The sequence below is a fragment of the Clytia hemisphaerica genome, unplaced genomic scaffold (genome assembly GCF_902728285.1).
Source record: "Clytia hemisphaerica strain Z4C2 unplaced genomic scaffold, Clytia hemisphaerica genome assembly, whole genome shotgun sequence".
In the NCBI taxonomy this organism is placed as follows: domain Eukaryota; kingdom Metazoa; phylum Cnidaria; class Hydrozoa; order Leptothecata; family Clytiidae; genus Clytia; species Clytia hemisphaerica.
Window position 1 is genome coordinate 971,649 of NW_027103900.1, and position 16,282 is coordinate 987,930.

Consider the following 16,282-nt stretch of genomic DNA (forward strand, 5'->3'; position numbering starts at 1 on the left):
TACAAGAAGTTACAATATAGCTTTACAGGTTTGCAGGCCACCGTGAAGACACATTTCGAAGATGGAAGTGAAGGATGGACTTTCTAAGGGAAATCGAAATTTCAAAAAGATTTCGTGAATGGTGAAGATTGAAAAGAAATTTGAAAGAAACCTGTTTTGCTTCTTCTCGGACAAACACTTGGAACAAATGGAACAGTACCTCTTTTTCGGCCATCTCTTTCTCCTTGCGTCGGGCGGCATCAAATAAGACCGGCTTGTCCTTTGTAATGAAAAATTGGTTGATTAAAATTAATGGTAATGCCATTATGTCAATTATAGGTACTTTATCCCAGTTATCAACATACGGGACATAGGAATAAAAAGGAGCTGGGGTGTAACAACAATGCCTTGGAAGGAAAATATTTAAGAAGAAGGCTACTCTAATACAAAAGAAAATCGACCGTGGTGCAGTGGTAGAGCATCCGGCTACGGTGCACAAAGTTGGGGGTTCAAACCCCAGCTGGGTCATACCAAAGATTCCCAAAATGGTACTTGATGTCTCTCTGCCTGATTCTCAGCAATTAAAGAGACGGATCAAGGGTAAGGGGAGCAATCCAGGGAGAAATAGTGGCGCCCTCCCTTACCTTTGGGCAGACAGCTATCGAAAGAGGAGCCTTCGGGTCGCCTCCGACTGCAGTTGCAGACTTTCTTACTAGTGAGTTTATGTATTCGAGATAAATCGAGGGGGACGGTATAAAGCAAAGCTGACATAGGACCGAAATTACCGTCCACTTTGCTCGACGACGGTAAAAACACCAAGATACCGTCGCCTGTTTAGGTGAGCAAAGGCGATATAGAGCCGTACATAAACTATCGACTTTGTTTTGTATCGATTTCACTTACCGTCCCCCTCGATATCCTCCGATACATAAACTCGGTACTTACTTTACAAAAGAAAAAAGTGAGTTTGAACGACATTTTCATAACATTAACGAGAGGCTATAAGGATAAATAAGAATGCCCCCGGAAAATTGATAGTTGAATGTTATTTAGTGTGTATACGCACGGGGAACAAAAATTTGTTCGAGTTAAGGAATTTTCGAGTTAAGGAATTTTCGAGTTATATAGGTCCGAGTTAAAGAGATTTTGTAATAGATTCTGTAATTAATTTTTAAAGACTTTCGAAAGAATACTAGTACAAAAATAACCTCAGTTTTGGTCGGTTGTTTTTGACGAGTTTCTGCTTCCTTTTTACTTTCCAACATCTTGTTTACTAAGCATCCTGGATGAAAAAAAATACATGAGAAATTTATTTCACTGCAAGTGATTACAAAAATATAAATAGCAGTACTGAAATTGATGGTACGCTTTTGCGAGGGTGTTCCCAAAAATAAACGCCTTTTTTATAAGAATGATGTTTTCATTATGGATATTCTTATTATAACTTTTTGGGAAAAATCATCTTGAACTATTCTTATAGTATTCTTAGGTTAAATCCAGCCTAAATTTACCATGCAGTATATAAGTGAAGCAAGAACTTAGCATTTTTGTAAATTTTCTTAGCATTGCTGGGAAATGATTGGTAATTTACAGGTTAAAGGCTCTAAGTAAGGCATTTGTAGCTTCAGTTGCCAGATTCAATGATGGTGATATTCTTATAGCGTATTCTTAATTTTTCGGTCAGTTTCATCATGAATATTCTCATAAAGTATTATATTATAGAGGAAAAAGCGTGTATTTTGTTTTTCTTTATTTAGTGGGCCTTATGACGCTTTTCTCAAAACGCCTTCTCAAAACAAGTGGTGATTTTCCCATAACGTATATAAGATATTTAGTTTCGAAATCTTTGCAGTTTTGGTAACTTCTTTTTTCTCCTACAATGAAAACTAGAACTAGATATTTTCGGTGACGGAATTATTCAGAATGTTATACCATGTTCTTCGGTGTTGATGAGGTCTGTATTACTTTCAGAAGATTTCTAAAATTGAAACAGAAATCAATTCTAATTTACTGGAAAATGTTGATAAAAAACCTCATAAAAACTTTGGTCTTAAACTCTTCACCATATCCGCCAAAATTAATTTGTAAATTAAACGTCATAAAAATTCCAGGAGTGCAGACTTTCGGAAAATGTTCTTATGTTTTGAAAGCAATCGATTTTGCATCGTGAATCTTAATGATGAGTACGATTTACCGTGTATTTTAAAGTACTTAGCCATAAAACTATTTACCATTTCTAGGATATTTTGGAGAGCAGGGTCTTCTTCTACAATAAAGGTATCATCATCGTCGTCATCATCCTGTTTGGAGGAGGAGCCTTTCTTCCCTTCAATAATGACAGGTGCTACTGGTTGGCCACCTCTACCTGAATCAATTCTACGGAGAGAAAAATTTTATCCAAAATGATAAAGTTATTGCATTGTTTCGAATGAGATTTACAATATGAATACACTCTTCTTAAATTTATTTTAAAAAAAATCATCGCAGGGCCTCGTTTTCAAGTAGAACAATAAAGCCAAATAAAAACAAGTAATACTTTAATGGACCTACCTATTTATAAAACGAATAATTAGAATTCTTCGTTCGGTTCTACAGACCGGAAAAAAATTTTTTCGACAAACGGTTTTCGACACCTTTTCGGCAGTACTAATGTGCATCTATGTGCAAAAAATCGCAAAAAACTAATGAGAAAATCTCGAGAAAATCTCAAAAAACCGCTTTTTTCGGGACATTTCCGGTTCTAGCGGCCGAAAAAATTTCTTTTTCGAAAATTGGGCTCTGTCACATTTTGGGCATTGCCATTTTACATCATTGTGCAAAAAATCATGAAAATCTGTCGAGTATAAGTTGAAAAAATGAAGGAAAACCGTTTTACGCCGGTTTTCTGCTGTTTCCCGGCGATTTTTAAGGAGTTCCGGATTCAAAGGATGATTTTTTTGGAAATCAAACGATGCTAAGTTTTGGGCATCATCATAAAGAACATTTTTCTGTATAGAAACAATTAAATAAGTTGAAAAAATGTGACGGAAATGTGAAAAAACGACGATTTCCGGCACATTTCCGGTTCTACAGACCGGAAAAAAATTTTTTTCGGCAAACGGTTTTCGATACCTTTTCGGCAGTACTAATGTGCATCTATGTGCAAAAAATCGCAAAAAACTAATGATAAAATCTCGAGAAAATCTAAAAAAACCGTTTTTTTCGGGACATTTCCGGTTCTACCGGCCGGAAAATTTTTTTTTCGAAAATCGGGCTCCGTCACATTCGAGGGTTTATAGTAATGCACCTTTGTGCAAAAAATCAGAAAAATTGAATGAGCCAATCTCGAGAAAAGTTGGTAACTAACGTACTAACGAACGAACTAACTAACGAACACGGGTTAATTTATAGGACACTACCTTAAGGTAGGTCCAAAAATGTCTTGTTTCTGGAAATCGCCCGGGTGAACTATTTTTGAGAGTCACGCGGCCGAAAAAATATTAATTTTTTTGGTGCTTTCGAAGCACCGCAAAAGATTATTCTGAATTTGGATAAAAAAGGATAAACAATGCTCAAAAACATTGGCTGTTGTGTTTACTGAAGTAAAAGCTTCATTTCATCAAAACGAACAATAGGGAGGACCGTGGTGATTTAAAGCATTCCGAGAAGAATATAAGTCGCATGTACCAGTTTTTCTAGCCGTCGTCCCCACGACGGCTAGAAAAACTGGTACAACTTGTTCAATTAGAGTCAGTATTTTTTTGTTGAAAACCTATTTATCTATGTCATCTAGAAAGTCTTTCGATTGTTTTCGCGGGGTCCACGGCCAGCCGGCCCGGGTATCTAGGAATTGAACGAAACATTGGAAAGAGCCCTGATTCGAACCACGAGCCTCTGACCACCTTTCCGTTCAGGACTTTGAAACGACGAGACATCCACATGAGTGGAGTTTGATACAATGTGAAAAATATGACTAGTAGAACGTCATGTCAACAGCCATTGAACGTTTTTAACAAACCTCTTAGTATCCTCTGCAGGTTCTTGTTTCTTCTTTCTGGGAGGAGCAGGTCGCGCACTACTTGGACGTGCTGGTGCTTTACGACTGTAAGAAAGAAATAATTGGATACCTTATTACACGAATATTACTAGTCATTTTATTAACACGAATTGAAAAATTTCGTTTTAATAAAAACCCCCTTAATTAAAACCAGCCGTGTTGTCCTTGAAAAATTAAATAAAATTTGTGTTAATTTTTTGCGTGTTAATTTCAAGGCCGTTGAATACTTGCCTAGTAATATTTGTATAAAAAAGGTATTCAAAATCTTTGTGTATCATATTACAAAAGAATTACATATAACAAAGCTTTTTGAAATTTTTGAAAATTTCGAGCTTATTCTATATACATTTATCAAGGGGTTGGTTCGAGCTGGTAGTAGGGTCAAATGACGTCATCTGGTGACAAAATATTCACTTCAGGCTTTTGACTGACTCTAACATAATGAAATTCTAGTTTCGATGAAGTATAAGAGGAATATCAAACTTTAATCTTTTGATTCATGAAGTATTATACAAGGAATATCAAACTCTAATCTTACACTCCTGCTGATTGTTTTCTAGTCTCAATAGGTTCTTCTTGTTGAGGAGGCTGCTGCAGCGTGGGTTTCGGTACTTCATTTTCTACAATAAAATATATATAACACCTATGCATTTTCTCAAAATTAAAATTACAGTAAATATACCTTCCTTTTTTTTTGCAATTGTTCAGAACCTTTTAAGGTAGGATAAGAAACTGTGAATCAAATAAATAACTAAATTTAATCAACTCCTGGTTGTCAATCATCCTAACCATAAGATTAAAAGGAGGACAAACAACTATGTTCGATTTGGAGAAAAAGAAACTACAGTTGGCGCTCTTTGATTCGATTTTCAAGGGGAAATGGATTTTTCATAGAATAAGGGAGTGTATCGAATATTATCGGGGAAAAAATGTCGGGGGAAAGTGACGAAAATTTGAGGGGGTGACGGAATTTTCCCCCGACGAATTTTTTCCCCGATATTTTATCACCCGACCAAAACTTTTACCCGATTTTTTTATCCCCGACCAAATCTTTTACCCAAATAACCCCCCTCCCGCCCAAAACTTTTCAAACGAGTTCTTTTGCCTAAATAAACACAACAAGCTAGTTAAAACTACAATGGTTTGATAAAAAATAACAATAGCAACACAATGTCGGTCGTCGGCCAAGTCTTTAAAAATCCAAATAAAAATTGGTCGGGGGAAAGTGACGAAAATGCCTCTAGGTGACGAAATTTTTCCCCGACTAAATAAAACTCTGACATTTTTTTCCCCGATAAGGTAGCAGAACACAGTTTTTATGAGAGTTTCTTGTTGCAGTTGACTGTCAATATCATCGAACAATAGAACATTAGAACGTATCGAATAGTAGAATGTCGAATTAGAGAGCGTCGACTGTACGAACCTTTGTCTTGCTTATCTTCATCTTCTCCTGCAAAGAAAAAATCAAAAAGTTGAAATTATGGAAGAAATTTATTACTTTAAAATTTGCAGTATTCCAATATAACAAAGCAGCCAAATGCCATCAACTCACTCTGTGACAGAGCCGTCCTTCGGCACACCAGGAAAATAGACATTTATAAACAGTCCCGCACCGACGCATGCGTATTGAGACAAAAATATTAAATTTCATTGGAATTCAAGGAAAATGAAATATCGTAATCCTCTAAAAAGTTGAGGGGGACTTAGAATTAGAATTTGGTGATGCTGATGTCCACTGTTTGTTGGTGTCCAGGCTTTTTTGAGTGAATCTCAAACCTTCATGTCTCCTACGTTGGCCTTTAGCAGAAGTGGGACGTTGAATACTTCGATTACTATCATTACCGTCTGTCTGTGAAAAAGAAAACGATGAAGAAAAATAAGTTTCACATACTGTATTTATTAAAATGGGCTATTCAAGAAATAGTCTGTATCCCCTATGTGTTGAGGAAGTATGACGTCCAGGGTGGTCTGGAAAATAGAATATTCCAGGGGGTGACATTTCAAAAAAAGACCTCCTCAACAAAGGGGTTACAAATTTTTTCTGGAGTAACCCCATGTAGGCAGGCTGTCAAAATCCCTCTGATTTGCTTTGTTATAAGGGATGGGATGTGAATCAGCCTAAGAAATCACGTCTCATTAGAAATCTGAAGGATATCATAGTACAAAAATTTTTGGTGACAAAAGTTGAATAAAAAAGGTCACACTACATAACACTTGCTTAGCAAAAATATGCTAAGCGGAAGTGCTTTTTAAGTCTAATTTGCAGCACCAAATTAACATGTTGATTCCACTTGAAAAAATGATTTTTCCAAAACTAAAGTCTTTTAGATAAATGATTCGAAATGATATCGTTCAACTCAAACGTAGAATGAGGTCTGTATATGGTGTATATGGAATGTCTTAGAAGTTCGAAGGTTGTTAACTGAGCTTACAATGACTCAAAGTATGTAGTTTTCCAAATCAAAATTATGATATCTTTAAGGGTGATTTTCATTAGGGTTAAAATCAAATAAATGAAAACTAATGCAGTCGTTACCTCTTCATTGTTATTTTGATCCTGAAAATGAGATAAAAGGAGAAAACAATTAAGAAGAGAATGAAAAAATAAGAAATCTATTCACTACCAGAATGTTCTTTTTAGATTAAGTGATGATTTAAACAGAACATCCCTAGACTTTTAACAGTTTATATTATTTGTATTACAAAATTTATAATAATGGATTTGTGTTAACGTTGGTTTCATGACATTTAAATTAAAAATACTTTAATTTTAGTTTAAAGGAATCATATCGGAGGTTTAAGAAATAATTTTCAAGTGCGATAAATGTTTAAAAACGTGGTTTAATTGCAAATATTTTATTATTCTTAAAATTTATGAATTAAATTTAAATTGTTACCTCTTCTTCTTCAGAATCAAGCTGTAAACGGAAATAAAAAAAACATAAAATCAAAAGAATACACGTTTTTTTATAAGAACATCCAAAAATTTTGAAGCCTTGTGATTTCGAGTGTATTCTTATTATTGTATTCTTATATATATTCTTAGCATAATCTTATTTTCACCATTATGTGAGCACTTTTAGCCATTTTCCTAAAAAATCGGTCTAAAAATCTTAGTATTTTCAGGGGGGTACATGTTCAGTGTAGTAACCCATGGGGTAATAACCTGATTTTCAGTAATTTAGAAAAAATCTGGGACCACCACCCTTTTTTAGTACATGGTACTAGTTTTTTCTGGGATTTTTTTAGGGGACCACCCCTTTTACTACCATGTAGTAGCTATTACCACCAATTCGAATACTTATACCACCCTTTAGTACCTTGTAGTGGCTACCATCACCTATTTTGATTCTTTACAACACCCTTTTAATACGCTGCAGGAAACTAACCACACCTGTACCATTTACTTTGTCTTTATTTTAACACAATCAACCATTCTTTCTGGTTCTTTTGAAAAAGTACTGAAAAGCAATAACAAATACAGCCATTGATACTAACCATGATTTTTTTCTAAAATTTTGGGATAGAAAAGCTTTCGCTGGCTCCTTGAACCTACTTAAACCTATTGTTTCTTACTAAAGTTTAAGGGGAATTGGGGAGGATAAAAAAGAATAGTAAGTTATTGTAAGTTGGGGTGCAACTCCCTTGCCAGGTAGTTTACTAAGCAATGAACAGAGTTTGAAAAAAGTTTTGTTATATCGATATAGAGTTTTTTTGAGTTACATAGATAATTTCGTTTGTTTACAAGTCTGAATCTAAACTCAATTTCCCAAGCCATTTACCATTCTCTCGTCTTTTCACATTTGTTAATGACTTCAAAAGCTCATTAAAAGTGTGTATATCTGACCTGCTAAAAGGTCAAACAGCGATTGGTACCCAATTTTGGCCTGTGGCTAGGGGGGACTAACCATGTTAGGGGTCACCTAAATTTTTTCAGATGGATCTGCCTGGGGGCTAGATTCTATGTTTGGTGATATTTTTCTGAACTTGCTTTTCATCATAAGCAGCCTACCAGACCATAGGTTGGCACTTTCTTATCTTATACCTTATTGGGCAGTTCCAGAAAAAAACCATTTCCACAGTTGTGGACGACAGGGTTTTTGGGATTTTTTTTTTCACTTGGAAATCCTGAGAATAGTCATATGTATTGGAAAATCCATAAAATTTGCTCTATTTTCTTGCCAAATTTCGGAAAATCCAAGATTTTCCCGTAAAAAATCTTGAATGTTACGGAAATCCTGAAGTTTTTCAAAAGTAAATTGTTACGAAAAATCCATGTCGTTCACATGGGGCTATAACGGACTATAGCTTGAACCGCCCAATCTAAGCAATGCTCAAAAACTGAAAATGTGGTATCTAATATATTATCTGTAAAAATTTTTTAATTCTGTTGCATTACTTAGATAAAAAATCTGTCTGGCAAGGGATTTGCACCCTGACTTACAAAACCTTGATAATCTGGCATGAACCTTCAGTACTTAGCTTATCTCTTATTTCTTATTAGGGCATTTATTCTATTTAGCAATAAGCTAAACTAACTATTGTATTTGTTTGATTGTCTGAATGAAAAGGATTTTCGAAAAAATTTGAGGTGTCATTGGCTTAGGGGTCACCTAAAATATTTGGCAACCAGGGGTTACCTAAATCTTAGGGGTCACTTGAATTCTTAGGGGGCACCTAAAACCTGCTGCCAAGCCATGACGAAGTTTTCCCCGATAAGGTATATCAATATATTTCTCCACTTCTTTGGCTACCATCATGAAAAACAATAACAAAAATACACACGGTATACCGATTTATGTAAACATTTGAAATTCGAATATTTCAAACATTCGAAATTGAAATTTGAACATAACAAAAAGAAAGAAAGAGAAAAATAAACAAAGAAAGAAAGAAGAAAGAAAGATTTTAGTTATGGCACATGCAGTACGATAATACAACTGTCAGTTTTTCGATTTGGTTTGATCAAATCTAGCTGAATATACTACATTGTACTATCCTTTAAAATTAAAGTTTACTTTGGTACCACCCAATTTAGTACATGGTAGTAATTTTTTCTGGGATTTTTTTTAGGGGACCACCCTTTTTACTACCATGTACTAAATTAAGATAACTTCGAAAAACCACCACCCCACCGGCCATGGGTCACTACACTGAACATGTACCCCCCCTGATATTTTGGCCATCCAAGCCTTATGTTGTTATATAGTTTGTTCTTATAAAAAACGCATATCTAAATCGAAACTTTTGATTTTTAAAAGGTTATGGTTAAGACTGAGACCAAGCAAGGAAATAATTTTGAAACTAAAACGTCGAAAACAACTCTTTATTTTATGGTATTCGTTACACTGTAATGGCTTGAAATTTATTTCATTTACAAATAAATAGATTCAGTTCTGATATGTATACCATTTTAAAAGTAAACTAAAGGACTCTTAAATAAAGCGCAATCTGTGTCTCATGATCATTGGCTGAATCTTAAATTTTCTATCTAACGACGGAAAATTAAATTTCAAAAGCTGATTTTTCATTTAAGGTAATCTTATGCACTTTAGGGTGGGGATGCATGCACATTATCAGAAGTCAAGGCAAACGTTTTTGTCTCAGACGGAAAGAGACTTTAAACAACAAATTACAAGGCAAGATTCTTCAAATATTTGCAGGATATTGCTGAAAAACCCTATTTTTTGAACACTGCATTATTGAAATATAAGTGCAGAGGACTTTTTTCACCAGATGTTTATTCCTAGTAGTACACTCTGTGCGCTTTGTCTGTTTGATAAAAAAATCCCGTGCGGAGACCTCTGCGATGAAGTATGGTTTATAAATAGCAACACTTCTCTCGTCGCCTCCCCTCTCTCACCAACACTCCATCGCAGCAGTCGGTTTGAAAAATCTCAAATGAGAAAAGACAATGACAACAGACTCTCTACGGCAATGAATTTTTAAATTAGCCGTAGATACTGGGTCTGTGTACAGACAAGCAGAGGACATTCTTACCACGATCTTTTCAACTTTTTCTTTTTCTTTACTGCGTGATGAAGAAGAAGGATCTTTTTCTTTTGACGTGCGCTCCTTATCACGTGATTTCTCCTTTTCTTTTTCTTTTTCACTCCGATCTTTTTTCGCTGATTCAATATCTCTTTCTTCCTTAGATTTTGATCGTCTTTCTTTATCTTTTTCACGATCCCGATCCTTTTTACGATCTTTAGAGCTCCCTTCTCTGTCTTTAGAACTAGATTCACGATCCTTGGAGCTTCCTTTCCTATCTTTGGAACTACCGTCTCTGTGTTTAGAGCTTCCTTCACGATCTTTAGAAGAACTAGTTTCACGTTTTTTATCCTTGTCTTTATCTTTGGAAGATCCATCTCTGTCCTTTCTCCCTTTATCCTCTTTGAGCTGTAAAGTAAAAAGAAACACCGATCAAGATTCGAGAAAAGAAAACATGATACTCAAAAATGTTCAATCAACAATAATGCGGAGTGACCATAATAAAAAATTCAAAAACAAAACCCAAGCTCCTTATACAACATCTTCGCGAGAATCGCATCTGAAGATTCACAACTGGCTATCCAAAACAAAAAAAATCTACCATTATCATCCCCGTGCAATAAAGTAGAGCAATAGAAAAGTTTCATATTCACCCGCTCCTAGCCTAGTAGGCTCTTCTATTGAAATTTATAAGGAAGCTTAAATAACCCCTTTCGAATTGAAGTAAACATACCGGTTTTTCTTCTTTATTTTTACCACTGCTTTCTCTTGATTTACGATCACTAGAACGATCTTTACTCTTCTCTTTTTCCTTGTCTTTCCGTTTGTCTCTATCCTTTTCCTTCTCGCCATCTTTTTTATCTTCTTTCTTTCGGTCTTTTGCGCTGCCATCTTTTTCTTTTGTATCCTCCTTCTTTTTACTGCTACTTTTCCTGAAACAATAGATAGAAAAAGATAAAAATCCTCATTATTCCACTATATCCTACATCTGGCAATGTCTATGGCACCTCTGTACCTATTAACTTATGAGGCCCTTGACCACTGAAAACTATACTGAACTTTCTTTCATTCCCAATGGGGAAGGCACTCTAATTTAAGAATTCCCATTTGATCTTTAAGTTGGACCTAATTCATTAACAGTCAGTGATGTTCCACCCCAGTTGAAATGAGCCCCTTTCTTTTACCTCCCCCTGCAAATAGGTTTCTCAACAGAGGCTGAGAACGGGGTGTGCAATGGATATTATATTATCATAGAAAATAAAAAATAAATAATACATAGTATTTTAGTAAAACATGTATCTTACTTTTTGCCACCAGGCTTTTCACCGCTCAGAGTTTTCTGAACAGCATCTGTTGTATCAGCCTGAAAAAAGTAATATAAAATGTTAAAAATTTCAAATCTGATGATGAAATAATTGTAAAAGCCAAATTGAATTTCACAAAATGTGTGATGAAATTTTTATGTTTGGTCGTGTTGTTCTTAATCAAAGTTGTTAAAAGACTTAAAGTAAAATCACAATTTAAATGTAAGGGAGTATGAAAAGGGCTTTAAAAAGGGACATTACTTCATTCATATTAATGAAATGTCACAATCCTTAAAGATATAGATAGACATGAGCCCTCCGAATGCATTCGGAATGGGTCCTACCCACGAAGGAGTAGGAATCACGGCACTGATAGCCATAGCTTATACAATGACACTCGAACGACACTGAAGCGAGGCCGAACCTTATGAGTACCACGGCATGTAACAATGTCTGTCTCATCTACCCACACTATTGTATCAGAGTAATAGTACCCAATTCCCCTAGCATGGCATGGGTTGACCCGGTCGAAAGTATATTCACTTGCCAAGTGAATCGTAGAGACACGGTGGGTATCTTAGGCGGGAGTATAACCACTATACCACTACGCCGAGATCGTTATAGAGTGTATTTAAAACAGAATAAAATCTATGTTACCTTGTCTAAACATAACTTTCCAATAAATTGCAACAATTCATTCGTTTTCTCTGGTTCATGACCAGCGACACATTTTGAAGGTCGTACTGACATTGGTTCACCTCTAACATGACCTGGAAATAAAATGAATTTATTAACTGCTGACTGGTTAAGGAAAGGCAAAAATAAGTGGTCAGTGGTCACAACATCAGCCCCTTAAAGCTAGTCAAAGAATAGAGATTTTCTAGTCATTCATATTCATTAACTCGATAAAACTAAATTTATTGAGATTATAGCAGATGTTATGAAGATAATAACGCCACCATGAAATGGAACTTAGCAAATCTAAGCGGTTTCTTGGCTGTCCATCAAGATATAAATTACACCTACCAACACAATCAACCAATTTCTGTAAAAATGCAACTTTTGCATCCCTTTCCTAAACATAAAAAATAATGAAATGGTTTTATATTGTAATGCCGAAAATATTTATTCAAAATAAATATTTCTAAATAAACGGTTGTGTAATTTTAGTCTATTGTCCCTTTTCATTATGATACCTCTGTTAATTTTATAGCGATTTCAAGGGACGAGATGGAGTTTTTACAAGCTCTTATTTGATTTGATTGGTCGTTAACCAGAAATAAAACAATTTTGTTACTTTTTCTAAAGAACGATTTATTACTTCAAATGACCAAATATTAAAGTCTTATAAAAACTCCATCTCATCTGGATTTCAAGCTTCAAGTGGCTAATAACATGGTAATAATTAAAAGACTTCAAAGAAGAAAGAAAAATCTTAGTTAAATAATCAGAATGAAAATACAACTTACGCTGACATTTGAGGAATTCAGCTCATGTTCAGTATACAATCCTTTAAAAACTCCAGTCCTTATAACTTCTGTCGTAATATCATGAATGAATCTAAATGGTGGTTTATTCAGTAACTTCTCAGTTAAGGGTGGTTTCTTAATGGCTTTTCCAAGTGTGTCATGTGTCTTTTGAATGATTGATTTATCCATCTTTTTTGTCTTGTTTAATCTTAAATAAAGCACACCTTTTAAAAATAAGTCTTTGTCTATATAAGACAGCCACTATACATTGAAAATTGATAACTTCAAACCAATTTCCCTTAGCAAGTATATAGAACCAAAAGAAACTAACATACAGACTTAGTGGCAACCAAAAATTTTTGGTTAAAATACTTCAGTAAATTAAATTCCAACCCCAAGGTTAAATAAAATGTTTCTGGTTTGCCAACCAGTTGAAAACTTTCTTTCTCATCACTTGGCCACAATTATTTTCCAACATTTTGATATTTTTTGTAATTTTATTTTACAATTTTCTGTTTCAACCTTTTCTACACTCAAATAATCTAAAGCAATCTTTTTGCAGTTCTAAATTCATTAAGCACAATGACTGTGTGCTGCTTCAATTCCGATTTTACCCATTTCAAAAATTGAAGTTTGTGCTGTGGGAATGAATTATCAAAAATTATAGAAAAATGGTGAAATGGTGAAAACCATGGACCGAGGGGGGCTTTTTTGTAAGAAGTTAGTAACACCACCACCCTTTGTACACTTAGTACAGTTATTACCAACTGATTTTTGGATCAAATTTACAATCACCACCTTGAAAATGGCTTTTTGACCACCATAAAAACAATAAAGTCAGACAAAAACAAAATCTAATATCTTTTAATAATGTTTCAATTTTCCATTTTTCATTAGGAAATTACAGCACCTTTGAATTTTAGAATATCAAATTTCTATGACAATCTACAAATCGTTTTTAACATTTCAAAAAAAAACTTTTTGAAAATTTGGAGAAAAAAATTCAGGCTACACTGCTTTCCGTAGGGATCGTGAGAATGGTTGGGGTTGGGGTTGGGGTGGAGTGGTTATAATGACCAAACTTTTCCTTATTGCTGAAGAAGTATTCAATTCCAAAGACACTGAGTGTATAGCAGTCAAAATTGAAACATTTAAAAAACCAATTGTTATAGTTTCTGCTTACTGATCACCAGAAACAAAATTGCCATACCTCGAGAATTTATCAAGGGACATAAAATCAATTGCCTCAAAGTACGGGACAAGTCCAATCTGGATTGGGGGCGACTGTAATCTACCTGATATCGAATGGTCAACAAACTCAATCGTCAGTCACAATTACTCAAAACAAATCAACGAAACAGCAATTAAAATGGTTTATGACTGTAACCTTGACTAAATTATCGACTTTCCAACAAACAATAATACCCTTGATATAATATTGACGAATAACTCTTGAGTCTTGTCAGATGTCAAGGATTTCCCAGGGATAATCACACTGCTATTGGTGTAACGCTCAATTAAAAGAACAGTCCATGTATGGAGAAGAGCTAACATGTATTCCATTACTGAAAAAGACCTAAAAACAGCATGTGCACTTATTCTGAGCTAAACATGAGAATGGAACTTTTGCTATTGACACGATATGGGGCAAGTTTAAAGACGCTGTCAACGAAACTATGAGAAAGATACCAACCAAAACTCTATGTCAAAGATTCAGTCAGCCATGGGTAAATTGGAAATGTAGAAGACTATCAAGCAGAAAGGAACGCCTATACAAACGCGCAAAACGAACACGACTTGAATCAGATTGGTGGTCCAGATTTCGACATGTTGTCAATGATGAGTGCAGAAAACAGTACCGTAAAGCACATGACAAGTACATCAATGAAAACATCCTAGAACATCAAGCACATTTACAAACAAAAAGACACTTTTTAACATCGCTTGTATAGAGCACTGAAGATGGTTTTTAATCAAAAAGCTTTTGCTCAATTTTAAAATAAAACTTTGTTGTTTCTTCTTTAAATTAAACAAAAAGACAATATCACGGTTGTCCCATTAAAGAAGAATGGGAGTATTATCATCAACGATCAGAAGAAAGCAAGTATCCTTAATAAGCAGTATTGTAGCATTTTCTCCAAACCTAACAAAGAAATACCACCTATTAGATCGCCAACTTACTGTTGAGAATTCAATGTCCGTGATTGAAATAAACAAAACTGGTGTCAAAGCCACAGAATGTAACAAGTTTTATTAAACGGGAAGTCCTCAGACATGGCTAATGTTTTGTCTGGTGTACCCCAAGGCTTGGACCGCTACTATTTTTTTATTTACATCAACGACATGCCACCATACGTTAAATCTAACATACACCTATTTACAGACGACACTTGCTTGTATCGAAAATTGATAGTATTGATGACCCAATCACACTTCAAGATGACCTCTCAGCACTTCAGCCAGCTTCAGCAATGGGAGACATGGGATATGGAATTTCATCCACAATAGTCACAAACATCTCACAATTATAAATAAAACCAAACCCATAGAAAGCACATATTCTATCCATCAAACAGAGAAAATATCTAAGAGAAAATATCTAACACCAAATACCTTGGAGAAACCTTGAACAATAAACTCAAGTGATCCACTCATATAGACACAATATGCAAAAAAGCAAATCAAAAGAGATTGAAGAGAAAGAACCTGTGGAATTGTTCACGCAAAATCAAAGCGAAAGCATTCAATACACATGTTAGACCTATCCTGTCCTATGCATCTCCAGTGCGGAACCCAGTATCAACCCAAACTTTATGTGATAATCTTCAAATGGAACGCTTTGTTTTCTCGAATTGGTCGTGGGATGCTAGTCCTACTATGTTGAATGATCTAGAATGGAAAACTTTGGAACACCAAAGAAAAGTTGACTCTATTGCTGTATTTCATGATAAGATCAGGAAAGTTGGGAATGCAGAAGATACTTCCAAAACAAGTTTGTGATAGTGTTGAATACCAACCAATACACTGCAGAGTAATAGCATACATAGATTCTTTTCTGCCCATAACTGTTAATATCATGACAATGTACGTTAGCATATTATGTGATTAATTAATAGAACTAGAACTAGAACTGGTGGAAGTTGCTAAGAGATATATTGAATATTGAAAATAGAAATGAATTTAAAATCAAAATTTCATTTTATTTTGACAGAAAGTATATCAATATGGTATTTTTTCCTTGTGTCTTAGCCTCTTGTGTTTTCTTTACAATTTCACTAACACCAGGTTGAGTTGGCCCTAGTTCAAGCTCATTAAACACTACCGTAAGTTGGTCTAATGTCGATACCCCCTTCTAATTCCAACACCCAGTTTTAGAGATAGGAATAACAGTAAGATCAGAATGACTGATAGACAAAAGATATTTTTCCTCTCTGGTTGCTAAGCAAAGAAATATAGTTTCCATAATCGATTTTGACCTTTCCAACTATCCCTATCTCTATCCC

The 16,282-nt window shown here is 34.8% G+C and overlaps 1 protein-coding gene across 2 annotated transcripts in view; it reads right to left on the reverse strand.

Annotated features, from left to right (window-relative positions):
* The window catches only part of LOC136808827 (TRAF3-interacting protein 1-like), a 34,176-nt gene extending 21,173 nt beyond the window's left edge, over window positions 1–13,003 (reverse strand). Inside the window, exons 1-16 of one of the 2 annotated variants that reach the window (XM_067065376.1) lie at window positions 12,780–13,003; window positions 12,337–12,385; window positions 11,968–12,080; window positions 11,311–11,369; window positions 10,740–10,938; window positions 10,016–10,414; window positions 6,913–6,933; window positions 6,552–6,572; window positions 5,792–5,864; window positions 5,439–5,465; window positions 4,554–4,635; window positions 3,977–4,060; window positions 2,211–2,355; window positions 1,912–1,957; window positions 1,188–1,261; window positions 200–259 (exon numbers count right to left, since the gene is read on the reverse strand). In XM_067065376.1, the coding sequence (XP_066921477.1) occupies window positions 200–259; window positions 1,188–1,261; window positions 1,912–1,957; window positions 2,211–2,355; window positions 3,977–4,060; window positions 4,554–4,635; window positions 5,439–5,465; window positions 5,792–5,864; window positions 6,552–6,572; window positions 6,913–6,933; window positions 10,016–10,414; window positions 10,740–10,938; window positions 11,311–11,369; window positions 11,968–12,080; window positions 12,337–12,385; window positions 12,780–12,968 (1,641 nt within the window). In that variant the 5' untranslated portion in view covers window positions 12,969–13,003. The remainder of the gene's footprint in view (window positions 1–199; window positions 260–1,187; window positions 1,262–1,911; window positions 1,958–2,210; window positions 2,356–3,976; window positions 4,061–4,553; window positions 4,636–5,438; window positions 5,466–5,791; window positions 5,865–6,551; window positions 6,573–6,912; window positions 6,934–10,015; window positions 10,415–10,739; window positions 10,939–11,310; window positions 11,370–11,967; window positions 12,081–12,336; window positions 12,386–12,779) is intronic. The other variant, XM_067065377.1, reaches the window with a different exon arrangement.
* Window positions 13,004–16,282: the final 3,279 nt, after the last annotated feature.